The 10,509-nt window shown below is 42.1% G+C and overlaps 1 protein-coding gene across 1 annotated transcript in view; it reads right to left on the bottom strand.

The window, feature by feature from the left end:
* The window catches only part of LOC133632134 (extracellular matrix organizing protein FRAS1-like), a 232,969-nt gene that overhangs the window by 41,289 nt on the left and 181,171 nt on the right, over positions 1 to 10,509 (bottom strand). The window contains exons 42-44 of the mRNA XM_062024375.1: positions 7,303 to 7,456; positions 5,221 to 5,484; positions 3,432 to 3,620 (exon numbers count right to left, since the gene is read on the bottom strand). Of these exons, the coding sequence (XP_061880359.1) occupies positions 3,432 to 3,620; positions 5,221 to 5,484; positions 7,303 to 7,456 (607 nt within the window). The remainder of the gene's footprint in view (positions 1 to 3,431; positions 3,621 to 5,220; positions 5,485 to 7,302; positions 7,457 to 10,509) is intronic.

Here is a 10,509-nt window from a genome sequence, read left to right on the forward strand (position 1 = left end):
CATGTCCATGTTGGACATCACCCTGAAGATCATGTCCATGTTGGACATCACCCTGAAGATCATGTCCACGTTGGACATCACCCTGAAGATCATGTCCATGTTGGACATCACCCTGAAGATCATGTCCACGTTGGACATCACCCTGAAGATCATGTCCATGTTGGACATCACCCTGAAGATCATGTCCACGTTGAACATCACCCTGAAGATCATGTCCATGTTGGACATCACCCTGAAGATCATGTCCATGTTGGACATCACCCTGAAGATCATGTCCATGTTGGACATCACCCTGAAGATCATGTCCACGTTGGACATCACCCTGAAGATCATGTCCATGTTGGACATCACCCTGAAGATCATGTCCATGTTGGACATCACCCTGAAGATCATGTCCACGTTGGACATCACCCTGAAGATCATGTCCATGTTGGACATCACCCTGAAGATCATGTCCACGTTGGACATCACCCTGAAGATCATGTCCATGTTGGACATCACCCTGAAGATCATGTCCACGTTGAACATCACCCTGAAGATCATGTCCATGTTGGACATCACCCTGAAGATCATGTCCATGTTGGACATCACCCTGAAGATCATGTCCATGTTGGACATCACCCTGAAGATCATGTCCATGTTGGACATCACCCTGAAGATCATGTCCATGTTGGACATCACCCTGAAGATCATGTCCATGTTGGACATCACCCTGAAGATCATGTCCATGTTGGACATCACCCTGAAGATCATGTCCACGTTGGACATCACCCTGAAGATCATGTCCACGTTGGACATCACCCTGAAGATCATGTCCACGTTGGACATCACCCTGAAGATCATGTCCACGTTGGACATCACCCTGAAGATCATGTCCACGTTGGACATCACCCTGAAGATCATGTCCACGTTGGACATCACCCTGAAGATCATGTCCACGTTGGACATCACCCTGAAGATCATGTCCATGTTGGACATCACCCTGAAGATCATGTCCACGTTGGACATCACCCTGAAGATCATGTCCACGTTGGACATCACCCTGAAGATCATGTCCACGTTGGACATCACCCTGAAGATCATGTCCATGTTGGACATCACCCTGAAGATCATGTCCACGTTGGACATCACCCTGAAGATCATGTCCACGTTGGACATCACCCTGAAGATCATGTCCACGTTGAACATCACCCTGAAGATCATGTCCATGTTGGACATCACCCTGAAGATCATGTCCATGTTGGACATCACCCTGAAGATCATGTCCACGTTGGACATCACCCTGAAGATCATGTCCATGTTGGACATCACCCTGAAGATCATGTCCACGTTGGACATCACCCTGAAGATCATGTCCACGTTGGACATCACCCTGAAGATCATGTCCACGTTGAACATCACCCTGAAGATCATGTCCACGTTGGACATCACCCTGAAGATCATGTCCATGTTGGACATCACCCTGAAGATCATGTCCACGTTGGACATCACCCTGAAGATCATGTCCATGTTGGACATCACCCTGAAGATCATGTCCACGTTGAACATCACCCTGAAGATCATGTCCACGTTGAACATCACCCTGAAGATCATGTCCATGTTGGACATCACCCTGAAGATCATGTCCATGTTGGACATCACCCTGAAGATCATGTCCATGTTGGACATCACCCTGAAGATCATGTCCACGTTGGACATCACCCTGAAGATCATGTCCATGTTGGACATCACCCTGAAGATCATGTCCACGTTGGACATCACCCTGAAGATCATGTCCATGTTGGACATCACCCTGAAGATCATGTCCACGTTGAACATCACCCTGAAGATCATGTCCATGTTGGACATCACCCTGAAGATCATGTCCATGTTGGACATCACCCTGAAGATCATGTCCACGTTGGACATCACCCTGAAGATCATGTCCACGTTGGACATCACCCTGAAGATCATGTCCACGTTGGACATCACCCTGAAGATCATGTCCATGTTGGACATCACCCTGAAGATCATGTCCACGTTGGACATCACCCTGAAGATCATGTCCATGTTGAACATCACCCTGAAGATCATGTCCATGTTGAACATCACCCTGAAGATCATGTCCATGTTGGACATCACCCTGAAGATCATGTCCACGTTGAACATCACCCTGAAGATCATGTCCACGTTGAACATCACCCTGAAGATCATGTCCATGTTGGACATCACCCTGAAGATCATGTCCATGTTGGACATCACCCTGAAGATCATGTCCATGTTGGACATCACCCTGAAGATCATGTCCACGTTGGACATCACCCTGAAGATCATGTCCATGTTGGACATCACCCTGAAGATCATGTCCACGTTGGACATCACCCTGAAGATCATGTCCATGTTGGACATCACCCTGAAGATCATGTCCATGTTGGACATCACCCTGAAGATCATGTCCATGTTGGACATCACCCTGAAGATCATGTCCACGTTGGACATCACCCTGAAGATCATGTCCATGTTGGACATCACCCTGAAGATCATGTCCATGTTGGACATCACCCTGAAGATCATGTCCACGTTGGACATCACCCTGAAGATCATGTCCATGTTGGACATCACCCTGAAGATCATGTCCACGTTGAACATCACCCTGAAGATCATGTCCATGTTGGACATCACCCTGAAGATCATGTCCATGTTGGACATCACCCTGAAGATCATGTCCATGTTGGACATCACCCTGAAGATCATGTCCATGTTGGACATCACCCTGAAGATCATGTCCATGTTGGACATCACCCTGAAGATCATGTCCATGTTGGACATCACCCTGAAGATCATGTCCACGTTGGACATCACCCTGAAGATCATGTCCACGTTGGACATCACCCTGAAGATCATGTCCATGTTGGACATCACCCTGAAGATCATGTCCACGTTGGACATCACCCTGAAGATCATGTCCACGTTGGACATCACCCTGAAGATCATGTCCACGTTGGACATCACCCTGAAGATCATGTCCATGTTGGACATCACCCTGAAGATCATGTCCACGTTGGACATCACCCTGAAGATCATGTCCACGTTGGACATCACCCTGAAGATCATGTCCACGTTGGACATCTAACTTTTTCGATGTCATCATGCTAATGTTAGCATGCTAATGTTTTATGCTAACATTTTAACTAATGAAACATTTTTGAACACAAAAATCATGACTTCTGATACCTGCCGCCATCTTAGAAGCATGCTAATGTTCCCTATGTCATCATGCTAATGTTAGCATTCTACATTTTAGCTTGAATCAAGCACGGTCCAGAGGTTCACAGCACAGCTAGCAGGCCCAGCAAAATTTCCAAAAGGAATTTTCTCCACAATCAGACAATTTTCAATTGGCAATAATTGACTGTAAAAACTTTTGAGATGTTGATTTTGGAGTTTCCAACCTTTGTTGACGTCCTCCTGAGTGAAGCTGCTGGTTGGACCTTTGACCGTCACTTTGTCCACACGTCCGTTCTTGCTGAGCAGGACTTGGCCGCTGGGAGGATCTTTGGTCAGAAGGTATCGCAGCTTCAGGACGTCAGAGTCCAAGTCAGAAGCTTTCAGGTTCTGCTCGCTGATCTTGGACGAAGAACCTTTCCGAAACCAGGTCAGAAATATGTCCCGTGTGAGGCATGATTGTACATTTGATGTACAAACATGTCACAGCAGCAGCTGTGGCTGTAGGCAACCTCTTGCTGTATTTGTTTATGAACTCCCCAAGATAGCAGTAGCAGTGCTCAGCTTCATCTAGCTCTGCATGCACTATAAAATGTCAAGTGTTACACTTGCAGTCAGGATGTGTACCAGACTTAGTACCAACTCAATCCTGTCCGTACTAGCGGGTACTACTACTCATACTGTAGTACTGATAGGTTGACTTTTTGTAGACATTTTTATGCTCATAAATGCTTCATTTAGGCCAACTAAGTGTGGTCTCTGGTCTGACTAAGTGTGGTCTTTGGTCTGACTAAGTGTGGTCTCTGGTCTCACTAAGTGTGGTCTCTGGTCTGACTAAGTGTGGTCACTGGTCTGACTAAGTGTTGTCACTGGTCTGACTAAGTGTGGTCTCTGGTCTCACTAAGTGTGGTCACTGGTCTCACTAAGTGTGGTCTCTGGTCTCACTAAGTGTGGTCTCTGGTCTGACTAAGTGTGGTCTCTGGTCTGACTAAGTGTGGTCGCTGGTCTGACTAAGTGTGGTCGCTGGTCTGACTAAGTGTGGTCGCTGGTCTGACTAAGTGTGGTCACTGGTCTGACTAAGTGTGTTCTCTGGTCTGACTAAGTGTGGTCTCTGGTCTGACTAAGTGTGGTCTCTGGTCTGACTAAGTGTGGTCACTGGTCTGACTAAGTGTGGTCACTGGTCTGACTAAGTGTGGTCTCTGGTCTGACTAAGTGTGGTCGCTGGTCTGACTAAGTGTGGTCGCTGGTCTGACTAAGTGTGGTCGCTGGTCTGACTAAGTGTGGTCACTGGTCTGACTAAGTGTGTTCTCTGGTCTGACTAAGTGTGGTCACTGGTCTGACTAAGTGTGGTCTCTGGTCTGACTAAGTGTGGTCTCTGGTCTGACTAAGTGTGGTCTCTGGTCTGACTAAGTGTGGTCTCTGGTCTGACTAAGTGTGGTCTCTGGTCTGACTAAGTGTGTTCTCTGGTCTGACTAAGTGTGTTCTCTGGTCTGACTAAGTGTGGTCTCTGGTCTGACTAAGTGTGGTCACTGGTCTGACTAAGTGTGGTCACTGGTCTGACTAAGTGTGGTCTCTGGTCTGATTAAGTGTGGTCACTGGTCTGACTAAGTGTGGTCTCTGGTCTGACTAAGTGTGGTCACTGGTCTGACTAAGTGTGGTCACTGGTCTGACTAAGTGTGGTCTCTGGTCTGACTAAGTGTGGTCACTGGTCTGACTAAGTGTGGTCACTGGTCTGACTAAGTGTGGTCACTGGTCTGACTAAGTGTGGTCTCTGGTCTGACTAAGTGTGGTCACTGCTCTGACTAAGTGTGGTCTCTGGTCTGACTAAGTGTGGTCACTGGTCTGACTAAGTGTGGTCTCTGGTCTGACTAAGTGTGGTCTCTGGTCTGACTAAGTGTGGTCACTGGTCTGACTAAGTGTGGTCTCTGGTCTGACTAAGTGTGGTCTCTGGTCTGACTAAGTGTGGTCTCTGGTCTGACTAAGTGTGGTCTCTGGTCTGACTAAGTGTGGTCTCACCGGCGGGCAGCTGCAGTCCTCTGTTGACGGTCATGCGAGGACCTTCAGTGCGGGTGACGTCCATGGTGACCTGCAGGTGCAGCGTGCGGGTGTGCACGCCATCGCTCACGCTGAGCGCCATCTCATCAGAGCCCCCGCTGACGGTGTCGGGCGTGTACACCAGCAGCCGCTCCAGCACGTCCTGGTAGGTGAAGGTGGAGCCTGGTGTGAGGACACGGCCCACGTCCAGAGGCTGAGCATAGAACTGACGCCTGCGCAGTTTACCTGAGGAAGTACACACGTCTGAGCATGCTAACTGTAGCATTCAATGTTGTAAAGTGTGCTAACAGTACTATAATATGTCCATGTGAGGCTGTAAAGTATGTAACAGTACTATAATATGTCCATGTGAGGCTGTAAAGTATGTAACAGTACTATAATATGTCCATGTGAGGTTGTAAAGTATGTAACAGTACTATAATATGTCCATGTGAGGCTGTTAAGTATGTAACAGTACTATAATATGTCCATGTGAGGCTGTAAAGTATGTAACAGTACTATAATATGTCCATGTGAGGCTGTAAAGTATGTAACAGTACTATAATATGTCCATGTGAGGTTGTAAAGTATGTAACAGTACTATAATATCTACAAACCCCGTTTCCATATGAGTTGGGATATTGTGTTAGATGTAAATATAAATGGAATACAATGATTTGCAAATCATTGTATTCCGTTTATATTTACGCAAATTGTTGCGTTGACCAGCATTCCTCCAATGGGGAATTCAAATTGCTAGTCTCTCCCAGATTCTTTTTATGGCAATAAGCTGATGTTTATATTCAATCAACAGGCAGTAGTTGGTATTTTGTGGTTTATTCTCCAAGCTTAGAGATGTAAATATAAATGGAATACAATGATTTGCAAATCATTGTATTCCATTTATATTTACATCTAACACAATTTCCCAACTCATATGGAAACGGGGTTTGTATATAAGAGGTTGTAAAGTGTGCTAACAGTACTATAATATGTCCATGTGAGGTTGTAAAGTATGCTAACAGTACTATAATATCTATATAAGAGGCTGTACACTTAGTATGTAACAGTACTATAATATGTCCATGTGAGTCTGTAAAGTATGTAACAGTACTATAATATCTATATAAGAGGCTGTAACGTATGTAACAGTACTATAATATGTATATAAGAGGTTGTAAAGTGTGCTAACAGTACTATAATATGTCCATGTGAGGCTGTAAAGTATGTAACAGTACTATAATATCTATATAAGAGGCTGTAACGTATGTAACAGTACTATAATATGTATATAAGAGGTTGTAAAGTGTGCTAACAGTACTATAATATGTCCATGTGAGGTTGTAAAGTATGCTAACAGTACTATAATATCTATATAAGAGGTTGTAAAGTATGTAACAGTACTATAATATCTATATAAGAGGCTGTAAACTTAGTATGTAACAGTACTATAATATGTATATAACATGTTGTAAAGTGTGCTAACAGTACTATAATATCTATATAAGAGGTTGTAAAGTATGTAACAGTACTATAATATCTATATAAGAGGTTGTAAAGTATGCTAACAGTACTATAATATCTATATAAGAGGTTGTAAAGTATGTAACAGTACTATAGTATCTATGAAAGAGGCTGTAAACTTAGTACGTAACAGTACTATAATATGTATATAACATGTTGTAAAGTGTGCTAACAGTACTATAATATCTATATAAGAGGTTGTAAAGTATGTAACAGTACTATAATATCTATGAAAGAGGCTGTAAACTTAGTATGTAACAGTACTATAATATGTATATACCATGTTGTAAAGTGTGCTAACAGTACTATAATATCTATATAAGAGGTTGTAAAGTATGTAACAGTACTATAATATCTATATAAGAGGCTGTAAAGTGTGCTAACAGTACTATAATATGTATATAAGAGGCTGTAACGTATGTAACAGTACTATAATATCTATATAAGAGGTTGTAAAGTATGTAACAGTACTATAATATGTATATAAGAGGTTGTAAAGTGTGCTAACAGTACTATAATATCTATATAAGAGGTTCTGACCGTAGGAAGGCTGCCTGAGCAGGGTGAAGAAGATGAGGTGGTCAGGTGTGTGGTGGTCCATCACGCTGAGAGAAGAGTTGGTGATGACCACACCAGAGTTCTCCTCCACATGGACGCTGCTCACCGACACCACCAGTTCACTTTGCTGCTTCACCTGCTGCACGAACATAGAACATTCCATTGATTGATCCACTATTGACTTATTACTGATTTCTATTTCAATAGACTTCATTATTTCCTAGCAGGGTGAAGACCCAGGACACGGAGAGACTATGTGAAGACCCAGGACACGTTGGACAGACTATGTGAAGACCCAGGGCACGTTGGAGAGACTATGTGAAGACCCAGGACACGTTGGAGAGACTATGTGAAGACCCAGGACACGTTGGAGAGACTATGTGAAGACCCAGGACACGTTGGAGAGACTATGTGAAGACCCAGGACACGTTGGACAGACTATGTGAAGACCCAGGGCACGTTGGAGAGACTATGTGAAGACCCAGGACACGTTGGAGAGACTATGTGAAGACCCAGGACACGTTGGAGAGACTATGTGAAGACCCAGGACACGTTGGAGAGACTATGTGAAGACCCAGGGCACGTTGGAGAGACTATGTGAAGACCCAGGGCACGTTGGAGAGACTATGTGAAGACCCAGGACACGTTGGGGAGACTATGTGAAGACCCAGGACACGTTGGAGAGACTACGTGAAGACTCAGGACACGTTGGAGAGACTATGTGAAGACCCAGGACACGTTGGAGAGACTACGTGAAGACCCAGGACACGTTGGAGAGACTTAAGAAGACCCAGGACACGTTGGAGAGACTACGTGAAGACTCAGGACACGTTGGAGAGACTATGTGAAGACCCGTGACACGTTGGAGAGACTATGTGAAGACCCGTGACACGTTGGAGAGACTATGTGAAGACCCGGGGCACGTTGGAGAGACTATGTGAAGACCCGGGACACGTTGGAGAGACTATGTGAAGACCCGGGACACGTTGGGGAGACTATGTGAAGACCCAGGGCACGTTGGGGAGACTATGTGAAGACCCAGGGCACGTTGGAGAGACTATGTGAAGACCCAGGAAACGTTGGAGAGACTATGTGAAGACCCAGGAAACGTTGGAGAGACTATGTGAAGACCCAGGACACGTTGGAGAGACTATGTGAAGACCCAGGACACGTTGGAGAGACTATGTGAAGACCCAGGACACGTTGGAGAGACTATGTGAAGACCCAGGACACGTTGGAGAGACTATGTGAAGACCCAGGACACGTTGGAGAGACTATGTGAAGACCCAGGGCACGTTGGAGAGACTATGTGAAGACCCAGGAAACGTTGGAGAGACTATGTGAAGACCCAGGACACGTTGGAGAGACTATGTGAAGACCCAGGACACGTTGGAGAGACTATGTGAAGACCCAGGGCACGTTGGAGAGACTATGTGAAGACCCAGGGCACGTTGGAGAGACTATGTGAAGACCCAGGGCACGTTGGAGAGACTATGTGAAGACCCAGGGCACGTTGGAGAGACTATGTGAAGACCCAGGGCACGTTGGAGAGACTATGTGAAGACCCAGGACACGTTGGAGAGACTATGTGAAGACCCAGGGCACGTTGGAGAGACTATGTGAAGACCCAGGACACGTTAAAGAGACTATGTGAAGACCCAGGACACGTTGGAGAGACTATGTGAAGACCCAGGGCACGTTGGAGAGACTATGTGAAGACCCAGGACACGTTGGAGAGACTATGTGAAGACCCAGGACACGTTGGAGAGACTATGTGAAGACCCAGGGCACGTTGGAGAGACTATGTGAAGACCCAGGACACGTTGGAGAGACTATGTCTCCCAGCTGGTCTGGGAACACCTCAGGATCCTCCTGGGAGGAACTGGACCAAGTATCTGGGACTACTTTAGATAGGTGGAACAAGATGGATGGATGGACTTATTTATTGAAATGTTTATTGAAATATCTATTTAATAATTTAGTTCATTATTTATTTATTTCTCTAATTAATTTTCTATTTAATCAACTATTTAATTATTTATCCCCCGAATTAAGTTTCTATTTAATTATCCATGTACTTAATTATTTAATTGTTTATTTAATTATCGATCTACTTATTTATTTCTCACTTTAATTACTTTTCTATTTAATCATCTATTTAATTATTTATCGCTCTAATTAATTTTCTATTTAATCATCTATTTATTTATTTATTTATTTATCTCCCTAATTAATTTTCTATTTAATCAAATAATTAATTATTTATCCCCCGAATTAATTTTCTATTTAATTATCTATGTACTTATTTATTTAATTATCTATGTACTTATTTATTAATTGTTTATTTACTTATTTATTGCTTTAATTAGTTTTCTATTTAATCATCTATTTACTTAATTATCGCTGTAATTAATTTTCTATTTAATCATTTATTTATTTATTTATCCCTCTAATTAATTTTCTTTTTAACCAACTATTTAATTATTTATCCCCCGAATTAATTTTCTATTTAATTATCTATGAACTTATTTATTTAATTGTTTAATTACCTATTTACCTATTTATTTAATTGTTCATTTAATTATCTATGTACTTATTTATTTATCACTTTAATTAATTTTCTATTTAATCATCTATTGATTTATTTATCTCTCTAATTTGTATTTATTTATCTATGTACTTGTTTATTGAATTGTGTGATTAATTATCTATTTACTTATTTATTCATCCCCTTAATTAATGTTCTATTTAATCATCTATTCATTTATTTATCTCACTAATTAATTTTTTATTTAATCATCTGTTCATTTATTTGTCTCATTAATTATGTATATTTAATTATCTATGTACTTATTTATCTAATTGGTTATTTATTAAATATTTAATAATCCATTCACCAATGTATTTGTGTATTAAAAACATTTATACATGAATTATTTCACCATTACATTTCCTATTTACTTAGTAATTAATTGATATATTTTCTTATCTATTCATGTAGTTAATTATTTATTTATTTATCTATTTATATGATCTTATTTATATATTTAATTATCAAATTATTTATTTATTAAATGATCTATTTACATATTAATTTAATTACCTATCTAATTATGTTTATTTATGTATTTAGTTATACAAATAGTTATGTATTCATCTATTTAATTATCCATTTTATCTATGTAATTA

This window comes from Entelurus aequoreus, linkage group LG17 (genome assembly GCF_033978785.1).
Source record: "Entelurus aequoreus isolate RoL-2023_Sb linkage group LG17, RoL_Eaeq_v1.1, whole genome shotgun sequence".
NCBI classification, from domain to species: Eukaryota; Metazoa; Chordata; class Actinopteri; order Syngnathiformes; family Syngnathidae; genus Entelurus; species Entelurus aequoreus.